This window comes from Acomys russatus, chromosome 4 (assembly GCF_903995435.1).
Source record: "Acomys russatus chromosome 4, mAcoRus1.1, whole genome shotgun sequence".
NCBI classification, from domain to species: Eukaryota; Metazoa; Chordata; class Mammalia; order Rodentia; family Muridae; genus Acomys; species Acomys russatus.
The window spans coordinates 210,746-231,580 of record NC_067140.1 but is presented as its reverse complement, the minus strand read 5'-3'; the positions used below and the strand labels follow the sequence as shown (position 1 = coordinate 231,580).

The 20,835-nt window shown below is 46.9% G+C and overlaps 1 protein-coding gene across 1 annotated transcript in view; it reads left to right on the top strand.

Annotated features, from left to right (window-relative positions):
• Pygb (glycogen phosphorylase B) overlaps positions 1–20,835 on the top strand; it is a 41,495-nt gene that overhangs the window by 3,528 nt on the left and 17,132 nt on the right. Inside the window, 5 exon segments of the mRNA XM_051143455.1 lie at positions 11,468–11,569; positions 13,856–13,934; positions 16,452–16,555; positions 18,844–18,975; positions 20,713–20,824. Coding sequence (XP_050999412.1) covers positions 11,468–11,569; positions 13,856–13,934; positions 16,452–16,555; positions 18,844–18,975; positions 20,713–20,824 — 529 coding nt within the window.

The following is a 20,835-nucleotide window of genomic DNA, read 5'->3' as shown; positions in this document are numbered from 1 at the left end:
CAGCCAGTGATATACACAGAGAAACCCTGTCTTGAAAAACTAAATAACAACAACAACAAAACAAAAACAAAAGACCCAAAAACAAACAAAAAAGAAACAGTAGTTACAGACATTGCATAGATTCTCTTAATTTCTGACAGGACCTAGAAGTCTATACTCGAACAGCAGCCCCTTGGAGGCCACTCAGTGAAGGGACCAGAAGAGCTGAGCAGCAAGGGAGGGCTGGATCTGAGTCTAACTAACACCTTTGACAAGTTTTGTTTTACTCGGTAGTGTTGGAGATCAAATCTAGGGCCTGGAGCATTCTGGGTAAACCACTGAGCTGTGTGAACACTTCAGCCCCAGATTCCTATCCATCCTGATTTTAAAATTCTCTCTACTTTGTCTGTGGTGTGTTACTGTCTGTTTGGGGTGATGCCTACCCCTGTATACCCTTTTAGGTGGGATTTGATCCCTGTGTAGCCAGGATGGCTAGCTAGCTGGATGTAGTTTTTAGCCTTTCTTAGCCTCACCTTTTTTTTTTGTTTTGTTTTGTTTTTTGTTTTTGTTTTTGTTTTGTTTTAAATCTTTAAAATGAGAGTTGAGCTAGGTAATCTATTTTTGAAGCTTTTGCTGTTTAGACATGTTAAGGTTTTGTGTTTGCTTGTAAAATGTCCCCATTTCATGTTGACACTCCCTCTATCCAGAAATGCTCAGAGCCAGAAGAGTTCAAGGCTATCTTTGTTAACAGCAAGTTTGAGATCACTAAGAGCCATGCAACAGACCATGTCTCAAAAACCAAAATCTCAGTAGGTGTGGTAGAACATGCCTTTGAGACATAGGCAGGCTGATTTTGGGTTCAAGACCTGGTCTACATGAATTCTAGGCTAGCCAGGCCACATTGTAAAACCCTGGAGGAGGACGAGGAGGACGAGGAGGACAAGGAGAAAGAAGAAGAAGATGATGACAACTGCGACCAAAGAACAAACTATTCAGAAAGATTTGAAGATGGTTAAGTTTCAAATGTGAAAGTAAGAAATCATGTCAAGGGCCGGGTGTGGTGGCGCATGCCTTTAATCCCAGCACTTGGGAGGCAGAGGCAGGCGGGTCGCTGTGAGTTCGAGACTAGCTTGGTCTACAAAGCAAGTCCAGGACAGCCACGGCTACACAGAGAAACCCTGTCTCGAAAAACAAAAAAAAAAAAAAAAAAGAAAGAAAGAAAGAAAGAAAAGAAAAAAAGTAATCATGTCAGGTGTGGTGGCACACACAGCACTCAGGAGGCAGAGGCAGACAGATCTCTGTAAGTTTAAGGTCAGCCTGGTCTACAGAGGGTCCAGGACAGCCAGGGCCCTGATACACAGAGAAACCCCTTCTTGAAAAACAAAAACAGCCAGGCATGCACATGCCTTTAATCCCAGCACTCGGGAGGCAGAAGCAGGTGGATCACTGTGAGATCAAGGCTAGCCTGGTCTACAAAGCTGAGTCCAGGACAGCCAAGGCTACACAGAGAAACTCTGTCCTGGGGGTGGGGGTGGGGGAGAAAAACAAAGACAAAGAAACGAAAAGAAAGAAAATGTAAAAAGTAAGACATCGTGGTGTAGCCAAACACAGTGGTTTGAATCTTGGTGAGTCACAAGCCAAAGTAAGCACAGCCAAGACATGGGTAGAAGAAGACTTAGGACCTATAGCAAGCAAGGAGAATATGGAAGCTGTTTCTAAAGCAATGCCCTCCCAGAGCAGGTGATGAAATGTTATTCCCGATGCCTGTAGATAAATTGGGCTGGCTTACACCTGAGCATGCTCAGTTAAGTAGTGAACTCCTGTGTATAATCTTTATTGAAGCACAGATTTAAAGTATTAAAGTGTGAGACCTTGTCTAAAAAAAAAAAAAAAAAAAAGAAGAAGAAGAAGAAGAAGAAAAGAAAGATTAAAGTGATGCTCTGGTGTGCTCTGGGCATTTGCAGTTTGTATTATAAAACTTTTGCTGAAAATAAAGGAAAGGGGGCTGGAGAGATGGCTCAGAGGTTAAGAGCACCGACTGCTTTTCCAAAGGTCATGAGTTCAATTCCCAGCAACCACATGGTGTCTCACAACCACCTATAATGAGATCTGGGGTCCTCTTCTGGCTTGCAGGCAGGATATTGTATACATAATAAATAAAAAAAAAACTTAAAAGAAGAAGAAAAGAAAAGAAAGATTAAAGTGATGGTCTGGCGTGCTCTGGGCATTTGCAACTTGTATTATAAAACTTTTGCTGAAAATAAAGGAAAGATGCTTGAATGCCCATCGGTTGAGGAGTCAGCCCCTGAAGGTGCCCACCTCCCTGTGTGGCTAACAAGTGCAGAGGATACAGTACATTTGAGCCTGAGGTCAGGAACTAAACTCAGGCCCACAGTTCTGGCCACCAAAGCAAAGACACCGAAGTCTTGCTGTTACGTGTGTTGTGCGCAGGCACTAGGTCTCTGTCTAGGTCTGTGAAAAGCCGGTTGAGTGCCCTGTAGACAGTTGACCCTCAGTTCAGGCTCCTTGGACTATGGTTTGGTAACGAGCATGAGGCCTGATGGTAGCTGTAGGCTGAGGGAAAACGACTCTTCTGAGAAGATAATCATGGTGGGTTTGCTCGGCCTTGCAGCTATCTGGACCAGCTGTTGAGGAGGTAATCCAGCAGTCTGGCCACTCTGTGAGCTCCACATCTGGAGCTTTGTTAGACTTTATCAGCAGTGGGAGCTAATGCTAGGACTTTGACATTACTAGTCAGTCTCCTGACATGTTCCCACGTGTGTGTGTGTGTGTGTGTGTGTGTGTGTGTGTGTGTGTGTGTGTGAAGGTGACCTTCCCTCCAGCAGGCTTCCCCAACAGAAGATAACACCCCCACAGCAGATAACACAGGTCTTTGGCCTCAAACTGGTGGTAGGCAGCTGTTCAGTGTTGACCAGATGAAGGCTCCTGTCAGTGAGTGTGCACCTTTGGCCTCTGTTCTTATAGGCCGTGATGGTTAATTTTATGTCTAAACTTGGCTGGGACACAGCGCCTAGACAGACATTAACACTATCCTAATTTACAGGAAGGTGACTTTGGGGATGAGATTAACATTTCACTCAGTGGATTCTTTATAGCCCCGTTGGCTTTGAACTTGTATCTTCCCACCTCAGTCTCCCGGCTGGGATTATAGGCATATACCATCCCACTTAATTTTAATTTAATTAAAAATTAAAAACAAATTTTAAATTAAAAATTTAATTGCTATTTTTTTAAAAATATTTTTTAGAGACAGGATTTCTCTGTGTAGTCTTGGCTATCCTGGACTCACTTTGTAGACCAGGCTGGCCTCGAACTCACAGATACTTGCCTGCCTCTGCCTCTCTGAGTGTTGGGATTGCTCCACTCCCTGTGAGCTGCTACTGTCTTTGTCAATATTCTGCTGCTGTGAAGAGACACTACGACTCTTATTTTTAAAAAGTAGGTAGTTGTGTAATTGGACTGGCTTACAGTTCAGAGGTTTAGTCCAATGTCGTCATGGCAGGAAGCATGGTGGCATGCAGGCCGACATGGTGCTGGAGAAGGAACTTGAGATTTCTGCATCTAGATCATCAGGGAGCATGAAGAGGCGGGGAGAGGGAGAGTGGGGTGGGGGGGAGAGGGAGAGTGGGGGGGGGCAGGGAGAAACAGAAACAGGGCCTAGTTTTAGCATTTGGAACTTCAAAGCCCATCCCCAGTGACAAGGCCAGACCTCCTAATAGTGCCACTCCCTGGTGGCCAGGCATTCACATATGAGTCAATGGGGTCCTGTTCAAGCTACCCCAGACCTTACTCAGGTAAATCTGGTTCCTTACCTGTTACAGAATACAGAATGAGGTAAAGCCAGGATGTTTTATTAAGATTTAAAACAAGGGACTTGCCTTGCAGTTCTGCAGAGTCATGCCCAGAGCCTCCCATCCAGTGTGTACTGTTTGTTGTTTTGTGTATCTGGGGATTTTCTATCATATAGAGCCTGCAGGTGGCTGTAAGGGCCATTTTATCTTTGTGAAATATTATAACCGACCTCACCTCTGTACCTACCTCCTTTGTTTGGTTGGTTGGTTTTTCGAAACAGGGTGTCTCTTTGTAGCCTTGACTGATCTGGAACTTGCTGTGTAGACCAGGCTAGCCTTGAACTTCTAAGGATCATCTGTGTCCCAAGTGCTGGGATTAAAGGCGTTTGCCACTACTCCCTGGCCTCTCAAATATTTTTAAATGATTTTTTTCATTATAAAAATAGGGGTTGGGGTGGTGCTGGAGAGATTGCTCAGCACTTAAGAGCACATGCTGCTTTTGCAAGGGACTTGCATACATCTCAGCACGCACGTTGGGTGGCTCCCAGCTGCCTGTAACTCCAGCTCTAGGGCAGTCTGCCATTTCCAGCTTCCATAGGCACATAGCCGTACACAGACCCACATACAGAAACATATACTTTAAAATGATAAAAATAATCCCTACATATTTTGGGAGGCCCAGAGAGATGGTTCAGCTGAAGGTCAGATCTCAGCACCCATGTAAAAGCTAAGTGTGGTCCTTCCCGTGCCTATAACCCTAGCACTGAAGAGGGAGGGACAGGAGGGTTGGTGGAGCTTGCTGGTTGCTAGCTTAGCTGAAAGATGCATTGCAGGCTCCAAGTATGAGACTCTGCCTCAGAGGGATAAGACAGAGAAGGACACCAGCTGGGCACACACCTTTAATCCCAGCTCTTGGGAGGCAGAGCCAGGGGGATCACTATGAATTTGAGGCCAGCCTGGTCTACAAAGCGAGCCCAGGACAGCTAAAGCTACACAGAGAAACCCTGTCTGGAAAAACCACAACAACAACAAAGATAGAAAAGGACACCACCTATGCCTTTCTCTTGCCTCTAGATACACACATAGAGGTGTACAGCTCCCCCTTCCGTGCACATACAGTGTACGCGCGCACACACACACACACACACACACACACACACACACACACACACACACGAAAAAATAATTTTTGGTGCTGGGGATTGAACTCACGGCCTTGATCGTGGCCAGCAAACATTCTACGTCTGAGCTATACCGCCTGCCCTTTATATTACTTTCACAACTTTATTTCGCATGATTATAGATGTAAAATTTGCAAGAGGATGAGTGTGTGGTGCACATTTTGGGGGGACAGAGGCAGGCAGAACTCTGTGAGTCAAGGCCAGCCTGATGTTCGTAATGAGATCCTGTCTCAAAACAAAATAAGGTTTGCATGACTCCTATACAGAATGCCCAAAATTTGAATGGTTTAACATAATTGGCAGCTCTTTGTCTGTAAACACAGTTTTTCCTCTGAATTGTCTGAAAGTTAGCTGCAGCGTTGGTGCCCCTTACCACTAACTTTAGTGTGCCCTTCCAAATCTCAGGGTCCCCACAGAGCCACTTACACTGCTTCAGCTCCTAACATTCTCACCAGTGAGGTGTTGCCATCTACTTGCTCAGCTCCACAACATGTCTTACTACTAAAATAATACAAGTAAGATGTAATGAGCTGGGTGTGGTGGCCCCGTCACACTCAGGAGACTATGGCAGAAGGATTGCTGGGAGTTGGAGGCCAGCCTGAGCTACAGAGTGAGACTGTGGCTCAGACACAACAAATGGCTTGGGAAGGCAGCTCACTGGTAGAGTGCTTGCCTAGCATGTGGTAAGCTTTAGGTTCAATCCCTGTAACACACACACACACACTCACACACACACTCACACACATTGGGAAATGCAATGAGACAGTTATGAAAAATAAAAATAAGAAAACAGAACTTTATAAACCAGGTTGTATCTAATTTTTTTCCTCATTGAAAAGAGCAAGGCTTTAAGCCTAGGTGTGATAACCCCACCTAACCCAGCTACTTAGGAATCAGGAAGATCACTTGAGCCAAGGAGTTCAAGACCAACCTAGACTGCATAGCAGAACTCATTTCAAGAAAACGAAAGCTGAGTGTGGTGGCACATAGCTGTCATACCAGCAGCACTCAGGGGGCTGAGGCAGAGGAGAAGGACTGCCTCAAGTTCAAGACCAGCCCGGGTTACATACCAAGACCCTTGTCTCCTGTCTCAAAGAACAAAACAAAAGTTGGGCGTGGTGGCACACGCCCATAATCCCAGCACTTGGGAGGAGAGGCAGGTGGATCTCTGTGAGTTCCAGGGCAGTCTGGTCTACAAAGTGAGTTCAGGACAGCCAGGACTACAAAAGAAACTTTGTCTTGCAGAACAAACAAACAAAAACACAACAAAACACATTCACAAAACTAATAACTCCTGACATGAGACATTATACTATTTTTCCTGTCACTGGGATAAAATGCTTGGTGGAAAAAACTGAGAGGAGTAATTATTTTTGGTTCATGATTGCACAGTGGGGAGGTATGCATTATGAGCCTGCAGCATGACCCGTTATCTGGGTGGATCAGGAAACAGAGTCTGAGTGGGGCTGGATTAAAACCCCCCCAGTGACCCACTTCTTTAGCCAAGCCTCACATCCAAAAGTTTGACAACACCCCCGTGGCCGGGTTTTTGGCTGGAGGGTGGGGATGGCAGGCAACGGTTTCAAACCCATTTGAGCTTATAGCGTATAGGGGACAGTGCACACTCACACTGTAGCAGAATGAAAAGCCAGTGCGACGGGAATAGCTTTTCCCCTGTCTGCAGGAAGGAGTTCCTAGGATATGGTAAACGGAAGCTCTGTGGGCCCAGAAGTTACAAAGACATTCGGAGATGGAGTTTAGTGCTGAGGAAATGGGATGTAATTTTGGCGGTAGCTCAGTGGCTCATCCTTTAAATGCAGTTTAAAGTGAAAAGAAAGCGAGGATGTATGTGGTGAGGCTGTGGGAAGTCACTGATCTGCTGGAGAGATGGCTCGGCAGTTTGGCTGCTCTTCCAGGGGGATCCAGTTCCAATTCGTAACACCCCCCATGGGAGCTCACAGCCATCCATAGCTCCAGTCAGGGCATCCCGTATCTTCTGGGCAGGAATGTATGGACATATATGCAAGTAAAGCACCCATATCCATAAATAAAATTTAAAAATAAACCCAACAAAACAAGACAAAATCATTGCTGTCCATTATCATGGTTGGACGAAAACTGGCCAGTGAGCCTGAAACTTAGAGTTATACTAGCTTGATTTCTCTGTGTTTTGTAACTCAAGTGTGTGGTGTGTTCAGCAGTCGGGATTACTCGCCAGGTTCTGGGCTGCGGGGGACAAAGCACTGGCCTGTCATGTTTGGGAGGAAGGTCTGTGAGACCCCTCTGTGACTAACAGCTCAAAAAGAGATAACCCATTTCCAGTACTGACAACACCGTGACTTTGATTTGGGTGCTATCAGAGCACTGCAGAGGGCTCTTGCATCCGTTCTTTGCTTGCCTGGGTCATGAGTCACCTCTCTGTCCAGCGTGTTCTCCTTGCCCTTTGGTGCTTGTAGTTGTCATGGAGACTATTTCAGTATCATAATGTTGTACTCAAGTGACTTATTTTATTGGTTGGCCCCACAGCACAAAGGCACTGCTGGGAATTTTCATGTCAAATAGAAGCTATAAAGAGCTTCCTTTACATAAACAGGTAAAAGTGCTTGATCTAAGGAAAGAAGAGAAAATGCTAGGGTTGCTCATATGTGTTGCAAAGTAAGTTTTGTTTTGTTTTGTTTTCCCCGAGACAGGGTCTCTCTGTGTAACCTTGGCTGTCCTGGACTCACTTTGTAGACCAGGCTGGCCTCGAACTCACAGCAATCTGCCTGCCTCTACCTCCCGAGTGCTAGGATTAAAGGTGTGCGCCACCACCAAATGGCAAGATTTTTTTTTAAAATAAAGATTTGTTTATTTATTATGTATACAGTGTTCTGCCTGCAGGCCAGAGGAGGGCACTGGATCTCATTACAGATGGTTGTGAGCCACCTTGTGGTTGCTGGGAATTGAACTCAGGACCTCTGGAAGAGCAGACGGTGTTCTTAACCTTTGAGGCATCTCTCCAGCCCCACAAAGTAAGATATTTTTAAGAGGCACCACAATCATATAACTTTAATAAGAGAGTCCTTGTTATTGTCAAATAGCAATATTCTATTTCCTTTTATTATTGCTGTTTAGAAATTAAGCTCATATTTACACACATATATGGAAAACATGGTGCATATTGGTTGACAGTCTCTTATCACAAAAGTGTAGAACCAGAACTGTTTTTAGATTTTGGAGTTTGGAGTGTTTGTATAGACCTGCCTATTCTAGCATCTCTCTTTAAAAAAAGAAAAAAGAAAAAGTCAGATGAGAGAGACAGAAGCTCAACCCTTGTAGAGTTTACTGTTTTAGAGGAACTCACCCTTGGATGAGGCTAGGGATACTTACTGTACATAGTAAAAATGAATTTTAATGTGTGGACCTTGAATACTCAGTGTTGTCCCAGGTAGCTGGGATCTAGTTGGACTCCATATGTTTCCACATTTGTTAATAAGCCTCACCCAGACAGGACTTGTGGCTTCCTTTGTGCTCTGGATCGCTATAAAATAATAAGTGTACTCAAGTGTAGTGCAAATAGAGCATAAGGTGATTAAAAAGCAAGAAGCAATGGCCTGTGAGTGAGTTGTAACAGCAGGTGCAGTTTCAGCTGTCAAAGGACTTGCTAGTTACCCTGCGATATATTTCTGTCATTTGAAGTATAGAAATTCAATATTAATTCACATAATGGGGGAGCAGAGGCCAAACTCTAATTCTGTGGTTTTTAATATATTCTTTCAATAGTTAGATTTAGTGTTCTGGAATTGTCTTTTTTGACATTTTCTTTTCTTTTCTGGGTATCCCTTCTCATCAATATCAGTATTTTTTCTCTCTAGTTATTGTCACGTCTCATTTCGTACAGACTTTCTCAGCCACAGTTTTGTTTCTGGCTTTGCTTTTCCTTGTATTTCTTGGGTTTTTTTGCTTTTGGTTTTTGAGACAGGGTTTCTCTGTGGTGCACGCCTTTAATCCCAGCACTCGGGAGGCAGAGGCAGGCAGATCGCTGTGAATTTGAAGCCAGCCTGGTCTACAAAATGAGTCTAGGACAGCCAAGGCTACACAGAGAAACCCTGTTTTGAAAAACCAAACCAAACAAACCAAAACAAAAAAAGGTTGTCCTCTGATCTTCATGTATGTGCCATAGCATGTGCATACACACTAAATAAATAAATGTAAAAATACTGTTAAATTTATTTTATTTTAACTTTGAGTTTTAAAAACACTTTTGTCTTCTCTTGGTAAGAGCTATATTAAAATAAAGTTCACACAGTCATACAATTTACCATTTCAGACATACAAATTGGACTGGAGAGGTGGCTTGGGGTTGGAAAACCTGCTTAGCAAATGGAAGGCCCTGGGTTTGACCTGCAGAAGAGGGAGAAGAGGGAGGGATCCAAAGAAGGAAGAGTACTCACAGACCCAGGCATTCAGCACCACAACCAAGAATGTGTCATTCAGTGGGGGGGTGAGCGGGTGGGGGTAGGGTGGCGCATGCCTTTAATCCCAGGACTTGGGAGGCAGAGGCAGGTGGATCTCCCTGAGTTTGAGGCCAGCCTGGACTACAGAGCAAGTTCCAGGACAGAGAAACCTGTCTCGAAAAACCAAAAAATAAAAAAGGAATGTGTCATTCATCACGCCAACCTGCACACCACACACTGTCCTCACTGCCTTTGGCATCTGTCTGTCTTCATATTCTTCTGTCCTCTTAGTCTTTTTTTAAATCTGGGATTGAGCCCAGTGCTGTGTGTGTGTGTGTGTGTGTGTGTGTGTGTGTGTGTGTGTGTGTGTGTGTGTGTTTTAAGTGCTCTATCCTTGAGCTATATCCTGAGCTTTTGTAGAAATTCTAATGTGTGTATGAATGTTGTATGCTGCATATTGCATATGTGTCTGGTGCCTGCACAGGCCAGAATGGGTACCAGATTCCCTGGGACTGGAGTTACAGCCAGCTAGGAGCCATGTGTGGTTGCTTAGAACCAGGCCCCAGTGTGGATGCTGGGATCTGAATCCGAGGTCTTCTAGAAAAGCAGCAAATGGCTGAGAGCACTTGCCTGCAGCGTTTTAACTTTTTTGTTTTAAGACAGGGACTCACTGAGTTGCCCAGACAGGCTTTGAAAGTGTTATCCTCCTTCCTCAGCCCACTGAGTAAGCATCAGCTCCAGTCAGGCCCGACTTTTTTTTTTTTTTTTTCTTTTCCTTTTCCTTTTTGGTTTTTTGAGACAGAGTTTCTCTGTGTAACAGTCCTGGCTATCCTGGACTCACTTTTATAGATCAGGCTGGCCTCAAACTCAGAGCAGTCAGTCTGACTTTGCCTCCCGAGTGCTGGGATTTAAAGGCGTGGGCCACCACACCCGGCTTTACTTTTGATAGCACATATTAGAATGAGAAGTCGAGACAGATGGTTGGTTACGGCTCAAATACCCTGTGCACAGGGCAGAAGGAAGTGTAGGAACAGGGAAATTTCAGAGGGATAGGAAATGATTTGTTAGAGGACTCTTTGGAGACATGGCCTGCGGTAACATTGCCCTGGCTCAGCACCAGTTTCTGGGGGTTCTCTGCAGTGCTGGGTGTCCTGAGGGAGAGGACAAGGGTGTAGCAGAAGTCTACCCAGGACCACTGACAGTCATTGTCAGTCTTTGTGTTTGAGAAGTTGGTGCTTTGTGGCTGAGAATGTCGGGAAGAAAATGGGGGCACTGTGTTCCTCTTCTGGGGCCTCTCACAGGTAGAAAAGAGAACTTAGCTAAGATGCACCGTTCAGAAGGGCTGCCAAGATGTCTCTGCATGCCAGCACCTGTTGGTCAGGTGTTGATTTCTGAATCTTGACAGTAGCTCCTAGAACCTGTTGAGTCTGGTAGCACTGTGTGTGGCCACAGTCCAAGTTAAAACACCTCGGTAAATCGTGCACACGCCCCACACTGAGCAGGCCCACCTCACAGCTGGTAAAAACCAGACTTCTCCTTGAGGGAACAATATCTTTACTAGGTTGCCAGCGTCCGCATTCCTGGTTCTTACACGCTCCCTCTGGGCTTAGGAAATCACCCTTAGGGACATGGGATTGCACTATCTCACCCAAGTTGGTTTCACACTTCTGTGTTTCAGTCATCACCCTGCCTCAACCTCCCAAACAGACACACACCATGGCCAGCTTATATTCACCACTTGGAACCACTTCCTCCTTTGTAGGCTGTTTTATCCCACATTTGAGTTGCAAAAACAGCCTGTCTCAGGGCACATGGCTGGTCAGAGACCAGCCTAGCTCACTGTGGGATTTGCCAGCCATGGACACCTGTTCCCAGATTCCAGGATGACATGACTGCTCTGTCACAGGACTCAGGAGGGTAGGACTACCCTGCAAGTAAAATGTGTCAGCATTGGTATCACATGAAAGTCCTACTGAGATGCTTCATGACTCCCTCTGTGTTGTGTGTCCCCATGTCCGAGAGAATGGGAAGGCTAAGATTCTTTGCTTTGTGTCTTCAGCGCATCTATTACCTTTCCCTGGAATTCTACATGGGCCGCACGCTGCAGAACACCATGGTGAATCTGGGTCTTCAGATGGCATGTGATGAAGCCACTTATCAGGTATGTTTAATCTGTTCCCTGCAGAGTGATCACTGGTGTTAGGACTTGTATCCTCTGGGAATGGACACTTGTGCTCTGGTGTGTTCTACTCTACCAGGAAGGACTGTGCTGGCGAACAACATGCCTCTTCCTCAAGGGGAAAACGTAAGATTGTAAGGGACTAAGTGGAATGATTATGGGAAGACTGAGGTGACTTTCGATGCTATGGTTTGGAAGTTTCCAGAAATGTACTCCCCACTCCCTCTCCAGAAGCAGGTTTTGAATAGGTCACGATCCATTTGGTTTCACTCCCCAACCTGGACATCCTTCTGAAAGTGTTATGCTGTGCCCTCCTCTCACTGGAAGACGCCAACAGTTCAGGCTCCTCATTGCAGGGTTTTCTTTGCACTAATTCCTACACAGGTCGTTGGTAGCCTCAGCAGAGCTATGTTTGTCTCCCAGCCTGCTTTTGTCTTCTCTCTCTGGAACCCTGGTCTCTGGGAAAGTTGTGTGGTGAGACCCTGCAGGCTCTTCCCTGCTGCCGTGGGTATACCCAAGTCCTTAGAGAGGGGTTCCCGCACCACCACACACACAACACCTCACCTGATTTTTCAGAACTTAGGTAGGAGTTTGGGGCCTGGTAGGGACATAAGTCTGGCATGGGTGCAAACCTTGCTGAAGATCACCATTTCTCCTTCTCTGAGGCTGTGTTAGTCACCATTCTATTGCTGTGACAGTGGACCTGAGGCAGGTATCATGTCTTGGTGGCTTGAGCGTGTGGCAGAGACCCAGTTCACCTCCTAGGAGTGACAGAGAAGCAGTGGCAAGACACACTCTTCTCGGGTGCCTTCCCCACAGCACCCCAGTTCTTTGAACTAGACCTCCTCTGATAGTCTTTACTCAGCCTATCTAGTCACCTCTCAAGGTATGACATGACGTGGGAACTTTTTACTCTCACAGCTAGGACTTTCAAATGAAGCTGCTTTCCTCTGACAAACTTACCAGTGGTATGCTGGAAAACATTTACACTGTAGAAAAATTTTAAGTGGCCAGGTGTGGTGGCACATGCCTTTAATCTCGGAGCCAGAGGCAATAGGATCGCTGTGAGTTTGAGGCCAGCCTGGTCTACAAAGTGAGTCTAGGACAGCCAAGGCTACACAGAGAGACCCTGTCTTGAAAAACAAACAAACAAACAATTAAGTGCATTTGAAAAGTATTCTCACCAGCTTTACCTCAGGGCTTCAGTATGATCTCTAGAAAATGAGGACTCTGAGACACACCCACCCTGTCAAAACCCTAAGATACTGACCATAGTTGTTAGTAACACCAGCTTTTCAGGAAATATACAAACTGTTCTAAATGCCTTAGAATTTCTCCTCCTTCTACCTTGTTTTTTTTTTTTTTTTTTTTTTTTTTTTGAGATAGGGTTTCTCTGTGTAGCCCTGGCTGTCCTGAAACTTACTCTGTCGACCTCAAAATCAGAGATCCAGCTGCCTCTGCCTCCCAAGTGCTAGGATTAAAGGTATGGACCACCGCCTCAAGGCAGAGTTCTTTTTAAAAAATATGTATGGGTGTTTTATGTACCATGTGCATGCAGTGCTTTTCAAGGCCAGAAGAGGGCATCATATCCCCTGGAACTAGAATTATAGACTTAGCTGTGAGCCACTATGTAGGTCCTGGAACCTGAGCCTGTGTCCTCTGGAGGAGCAGCCAGTACTCTTAAATGCTGACTTATTTCTCCAGCCCCAGATTGCTGTAGAACTTCTAGAACAGAATGTTTGAAAATGGTTAATACATCTCCTAAATTTCCTTTAGTTTATAAGTATCTCCCCCTCACCCCCTTTCTCTCTCTCTCCTTTGGTTTTTTGAGACAGGGTTTCTTTGTGTAGCCTTGGCTGTCTTGGATTCTCTCTGTAGACCAGGCTGGTCTTGAACTCACAATTGCAGGGATTAAAGCATGTGCCACCATGCCTGGGCAACATAACTGAGTTTTTAAAGATATCAAAACTTTCCACTATAGCAGGCTGGCCTTGGATTGGGAAGCTTTCTGTTTACCACGCCCCATTAAATATATCTAATTTTAGCCGGGCATGGTGGTGCACACCTTTAATCCCAGCACTTGGAAGCAGAGGCAGGTGCATTGCTGTGAGTTTGAGGCCAGCCTGGTCTATAAAGTGAGTCCAAGACAACTGAGATAACATAGAGAAACCCTGTCTCGAACAACAAACAAACTGAATATATATATATAGTTATGTTGGAGGAGCAGCAGTAAACAGTATTGAAATGTCACCTGTTTTTGTTTTGCAGTTGGGATTGGATTTGGAAGAGCTAGAGGAAATAGAGGAGGATGCTGGCCTTGGGAATGGTGGCTTGGGCAGGCTGGCAGGTAATCTGTTCTTGCATCCTGTTGGGTTGATGGAGGATCACAGGGCAAGGCCAGTGTCCCATGGACTCCTGAGAGCCATCCGTCACTGTAAACTGGCCTCTCTCAGAGGCATGGGCAAATGTGTTTGTGTCAAAATCTGCTGTCGTTAGAAAAAAGTGGAAGATGCACACTGTTTTCCCTCGAGGCACTTAGTAGTTATCATGAAGGCTGCGTTTGTCAGCATTGGGTCGAGGGTTCCAAGAACTACCCACGGTCCAGGGTCCAAAGCCAGTGCTTTGGGAGCCTTGGCCACTCCCCGTGAGGCTGTGATGGTTCTGTGAGAACAGGGCCAAGCTTTGGGCCATGCTGCTTTCTCTGTCTACAATATTTGAGTTGTGTTGTTTTCTTCTTGGACTGTTTTACAGACTGTTGGGGGCAGAACAAGCTAAGTAAAGAACATGGAAGCTGAAACAGAAGTCTGGCTTTGTGGTGGGATGAGGGAGGGAGGGTATCCAGGGCCAGCCTTTCTGGAAATAGGCCCAGCCTATTCAGAAACTGAGATATGCTCTAAAATGTATGTGTGCATTTTCAGATTTTAACTAATTCTTTCAGATCTCTAAGGCATCATGTTTCTTTCGTCTTCTTTTTCTTTCTTTTCTTTTTTGTTTGTTTGTTTGTTTGTTTGTTTGTTTTTGTTTTGTTTTCCAAGACAGGGTTTTCTGTTTAGCCTTGGCTGTCCTGAACTCATGTTGTAGACCAGGCTGGCCTCGAACTCACAGAGATCCTCCTGCCTCTGCCTCCTGAGTGCTGGGATTAAAGTGTGCCACCACTGCCTGGCCAGCATCATGTTTCTTATGCAAACAAACTGTACTTGAATCTACATAAAGACATGACTTCCACAGCCCACTCCACCCCCTACCTTTTACTGCCTCCCCTCAGAGGCTGCAGGTCAGGCCAGGCACAGTGCTGGCTTTGTGAGCAAGTCCACTTCTTCAGGTGTCCCAGCTGCTCTTTGCCCAGCCCTCATGTCACGTGGCCATCACTGTCTTGCATTGTCTTTGCTCTGTTGAGGCAGAGCCTGTGGTCCTCCTTCCTGGATGGAAGCCCCCATGTTCTTTAACAAGCTTTACAGCAGCCTGGAGGACACACCTCTGAGCTCAGGCTGTCCCGCCTTTGCCTCGGTGCTGATCACTGTGCTTTCATGTTCACCAATAGCAGGCACCATCACCTGCCCTCCACGGCCTGAACCTGGGTGCCTCCCTCTCCCTGCCAGCCTCTTCTTTGACTTTATGTGAGTCCATTGTGGCTTCATTGGTCTGTTTCTTTCCCAGAAGACCCAGGCTGGCACAGGTGTCCAGGCCTTCTTTGCGCCTCTTCTTTGCAGGTGTCTGCATTAGTGCTCTATCTACTAGTGTTCCCTGTGGCACTGTCCCCATTTTCTCCCTTGCTTCTGTCTCCTTCCTCAGCTCCTTCCTCCTCCCCCTCTTTGTAAAGCTGGGGATGCCTTGCACACACCTGACAAGGCTGTACCACTGAGCTCTACCTCAGCCCTCCCCCCTTTTAAGCCAGAAGATGCTTTCTGGGTTGTTTGCTTTGAGAAAAGGTCCTCACTTCATAGCCCTGGCTGGCCTGAAAAACACTTATTATTTTGGGGAAGTCATTATTATAGGAACTTTTTAAAATTGATTTTTCAAAAAAATTAATTTTGTGTGTATCAGTGTTTTGCCAGCATTGCACGTCTGTGTGTGCACTGCATGCATGCCTGGTGCCTGCAGAGGGCAGAAGAGGGCAGAAGAGGGAGGGCATGAGATCTCCTCACACTGGAGTTAAGAACAGTCGTAAGCTATCATGTGGGTGATGGGAAGTGAACCTGGGCCTCTGCAAGGACAGCCAGTGCTCTCAACTACTGAGCCATCCCCTCCAGCCTCTCTTGGGGTTTTTTGTTTTTTGCTTTTTTTCTTTGTTTGTTTGTTTAGTTTTTTTGAGACAGGGTTTCTCTGTGTAGCCTTAGCTGTCTTGGACTCCAATTGTAGACCAGGCTGGCCTCGAACTCACAGTCATCTGCCTGCCTCTGCCTTCCGAGTGCTGGGATTAAAGGCGTGTGCCACCACTGCCCAGCTCTCAGGGGTTTTGATTGGAACAAAACAAGAGCTCTATTTGGTGATACGTTGCTCCAGCTGATGTTGGGGAGCCTAGTGGCACTGTGGAACTTGGGTTTAGTATTCTGGCCCATGTACATCACTGGCCCCTTTTCTGTGTCTGATTTCCATGGATAAGACATAAAGTAAAGTGCACAGAGGTCTCTGCACATTTGAGAGCAAGCTGGCAGTGAGGGCATTTGACCGTGGTCTCTGGGAGTCCTCACTTTGGTCACCTGTTCTTGGGTAAGGGGACTCCACTGTACCCATTTGTGAAACCTGAGGTTGCTGTGGTTATCTCTGGCTCTCTGTCAGTTCCCTGGCTGGATCCCAGTGGCACCTTGGTGTCCAGCAGCCTGAGTTGCGGTGATGATCTGTGATTTTGGGTTTGATTTTTCAGCGTGCTTCCTTGATTCAATGGCCACCCTGGGTCTCGCTGCATACGGCTACGGCATCCGCTATGAGTTTGGGATTTTCAACCAGAAGATTGTCAATGGCTGGCAGGTGGGTGAGCTTAGGTGTCTCTTGTCTTCCAGGCCTCATCTGTACGTGCACGTGAGTGTGCCGTGCACGTGAGTGTGCCATGGTGGCGTTCATCTGACTGTGCTCCATACTCCCTGGAGAGAGCTAGGCTGGTCCTGTGTGAGTCCTTGGCAAACACTGGTGACAGGGAAATCATGTGGAGTGGCGACATACAGCTTCATTTGAGTCTCAGAAGACCCCAGACAGGGCCACCAACAAGTGATGGCCAGGAACCCTGAGCCATCATGTCCTGGGATGCTCGGACATGGGTATCGCTGTTACGCAAAGCTGGGCATGTTCATGCAGCCTGTAATTCCAGCCCTGTAGAAGGCTAGAGACAGGTTTAAGGACAGTCTGGTCTACTTTTGAGTTCTAGGCCAACTAGGTCTAGATAGTAAACCTTGTCTGAAAACAATAGACTTGACTAGAGTAGACTGGAAGTGATTATTAGAGCTTTGGTTTCCATCCTCTGTCCTCACTCCCAGCACTGCTGCGGCAGCGATTGGATAGCAACAAGTGGCGAGCAGGGCTGTGACCTGCTGAGCTCTCTGGTGGAAGGAGTGAGGAGCCTGGCCTGAGGGTGGGCCTGCTGATGTCTGCATTTGGTAGGTGCTGCTGCTGTAGCTGATTTTGGGATTGCTCTACAGGACACACAGAAGCAGGGACTGCCACCACCATAGGGTCAAAAGGCAGGATCAACTGATCACCGTGCACTGGAGTCTTGTTGGGAGCGAAGAGCTCGATGCATGGTTTGACTCTGGGTCACCTTCCTGGGCACCCTGGATACACTTCTCTAGAGATTTTTTTTTTTTTAACTTCTGTGCAAGAACCATTAAAAAAAAAAACCCTTCTGAGACGATGCAGCTTCACTGGTTGAGTACTTGCCTACCGAATACAAGGCCCCAGCTCAATCCCCGGCACTTTCTAAGGGGACATGGTAACTCACTCCTGCAATCCCCAAATTTGGGAGGAGACTAAAGGATCAGGAGTTCAAGGTCACCCTCAGCCACAGGTTGTGTTTGAGGTCAGCCTGGCCTACATGAGACTCTGTCTCAAGACAAAATAAATTAAAGCAAACAAACCCTTTGGAGTAGCATGCTGGGACGGTTTGTTTATAAATTCAGAGGGCGAAAACACCTGTTTCACTGAGACTTTAGATTCCTGGTGGGAGTGGGTTATGCATAGTCACTGATCTACATTTGGGGAAATGACGGATCTGAGTATGGCCTGTGCAAACAGCAGCAGTGTGGAGTACCAGCCAGGCCACAGCCCCATGTCCGTGCACACTGCGTCTGCTCTGACTGTAGGGCTTGCTCTGCTCTGCTCTTCTTTCTTTGCTTCTGTTTGTTTCTTTTCTTTTTAAACGGCAAGGCCTCATATAGCCAAAGCTGTCCTTCTAGCCGAGGTTAGCCTTCAACTCACTAGTAGCTGAAGCTAGCTCTGAATTCCTCCTTCTCCTGTCTCCACCTCCAAGTGCTATGATTATAGGAATGTGCCACCATGCTTAACTCTGCACTGTGACTGTCCTTTTTAAATTTGAGGTAACTTTTTCCCCAAGCAGTGGGCTTCATTTTCCCCATTTTTTCAGTCTTCGTGTGTGTGTATGGTATGCATGTATATATTCATGTTTTCTGGCATGTGTATGGGTACAAATTGTGTGTGGGGTGTGTGTGTGTGTGGTGTGTCCATCCTGGCCATCCATAATTGCTGTGGGTTCTGGGGATCTGAACTCCAGTCCCTGTGCTCGCTCAGGAAGCTTTGTAACTGCTGAACTGTCTCTCTGGCCTCCCTCCCACCTTAGCCGCAGCAGCTCGGTGGAGGTGTGATGTCATTCTTGGCAGGTTCACACTTGGGAGGCCAGACTTAGTGACTTTCTCCAGAACATTCTGCATTTGTCTGACAGTTGTTAACCCTGTGTCTTCTGTCCTGTGAGTCTGCTTGCTCTGAATATTTCCTATAAGTGTGTGTGTGTGTGTGTATTTGGCTTCTGTTGGCATTTTTTTCCCAAAGTTTACCCATAGAGCAAGGGTATCAGTCCTTCACTTGGGTAATTTTTAGTGTCTTTTTTTTTTTTTTAAGTGTCCTTTTATTTAGGTGTCTTTCTCTGGATTGTGTAGGACTTTGTTACTTTCGTAGTGCATGTGGTCTGACTGGGTTGGAACTTTTGACTAGGTGTTTTGGTGTCAGGCACTGTGCAGACTCTGCATTTTGCATGCCCAGGCCAAGAGTCTCCTTCATATTGAGAATCTCCTTCCTGGCTGCCCCTTCAGGTTGAAGAAGCAGATGACTGGCTGCGCTACGGGAACCCATGGGAGAAAGCACGGCCAGAGTACATGCTGCCTGTGCACTTCTATGGGAGGGTGGAACACACCCCTGATGGTGTCCTGTGGCTGGACACACAGGTATGGAGGCCTGGCCCAGGGGCACACTGTAGTTGAACAAGAGGGCTGCCTTTGTTGTCACTGCTTCCTTGAGGGGCTTTAGGTAAAACCCAAGGAAGAGTTTGTTCTCATACAGATGTCAACATTTGCACTCTGGCGGGTGTTCCTGGAGTAGAATGCGATGCACCTCGCACAGCAGTCTGACCGTGTAGCCAGCGCTGTGTGTTAGGGTTGATGCTGGCAGCCAGAATGTTTTGTGTTACCAGATGACACAGTGCTAGGGGTTAATAGCAGAGCTGAGCCATGTCCTGATGGGGAGTAAGGCATAGGCCCAGGAGAATGAAAACAACTCGCAGATAAATCGCGGAGCACTGACTGCTGCTGTCTCCTGGTACCTCTCCTGACCCATGGCTCTGTGTAGTGTCTGAGCTAGCCAAACTCCTGGTGGGTATGCCAGGCTTTAGCCAGTGTTCCTCCCTCCCAGCTGGCCCCTGTCTGGTACTGGTCTGGGAAGACGTAGTACAAGGGGACATATCAACTCCAGGCCTTGGAACACACGCCTTGTCCTTGGAGGAGGGGAGTGCAGGCAGCAAGATGAGAATAGTGAACCTCAGTTATCTGTGAAGTAGAGGGGTGAGCAAACATAGGAGCCTTTGATGGGGAAGTTCTTTGACATTCCAAAACAGTTTTAAATAGGACCCCTGGAGCCAGAGCAGTCTAGAGCCATACTATGCAGGCCACACACACAAAAGCGGGTTTTAACTTGAAAAAGCAGAGAAACAACCCTTTGTTCTAAATGTGTGTGCTTTTGGTGCTTGTGTCCGCATACATGATGCAAGCCTTAGCTCTGAGGACTGGGCAGGGGAGTGGGGTGGCTGGACCTGTCCTGTAAGGTAAGCGTGTATAGGACAGGAAAGAGGCTGGGCAGCAAATAGGAAGACAAAGGTGGTACCTTTGTTAATCCTGGTGGCCTGGACGTACTGCCCTTTTTCAGATTGTCAGAGCTACCTGACTTTGCAAAGCTGCTTAGCTGGCTTTGGTGGGAGGGAACACGGAAGAATGGCTATATTTCTGTCTGGGCTGATTTTTGGTACATGGAGGGTATAGTCAAGGCAACCAACAAGAAGAGCATTGCTGAAGATGTTGGGAAGTGGGAGTGGGTGTCCATAGGAGTTATTAGCCAGAGCCGGGCGTGGTGGCGCATGCCTTTAATCCCAGCACTCGGGAGGCAGAGGCAGGCGGATCGCTGTGAGTTCGAGGCCAGCCTGGTCTACAAAGTGAGTCCAGGATGGCCAAGGCTACACAGAGAAACCCTGTCTCAAAAAAACCGAAAAAAAAAAAAAAAAAAAAAAAAAAAAAAAAAAAAAAAGGATTTATTAGCCAGGGCGTGGACTTGCGCAGGCAGAGGTGGGTAAGGAGAAGCATGGGTACGTGGAGAGAGAGCTGGGTTGCTCGTGCGTGGCCCTGGAGAGGCTGCGTGGGAAGATGTCCAGCTGATGCCAGCACTCAAGTAGGTGAAGCTAGGAGGCATACGTGTGGGTTGGGGAAGATGTCAGAGATGGCTGCATCCCTCAGATGGCCTTGCTCAGGGTGGGTGGACGGCACCCTGAGAGTGCAGGGGTGGCTGGCTGGCAATGTTCTGGTAGATGAATGTGTTCAGCAAAAGGAAGAAGGTGGGAGCTGCCCTGCCAGGGAATAGTGGCGGGGCAGGAAGGGGATCTTTGCAGACTCAGCCCTAAGTGTGCTTTCTCTGGCCAGGTTGTTCTCGCCATGCCTTATGACACCCCAGTTCCTGGGTATAAGAACAACACTGTCAATACCATGAGGCTCTGGTCCGCCAAGGCGCCCAATGACTTCAAGCTGAAGGACTGTAAGTTCCCA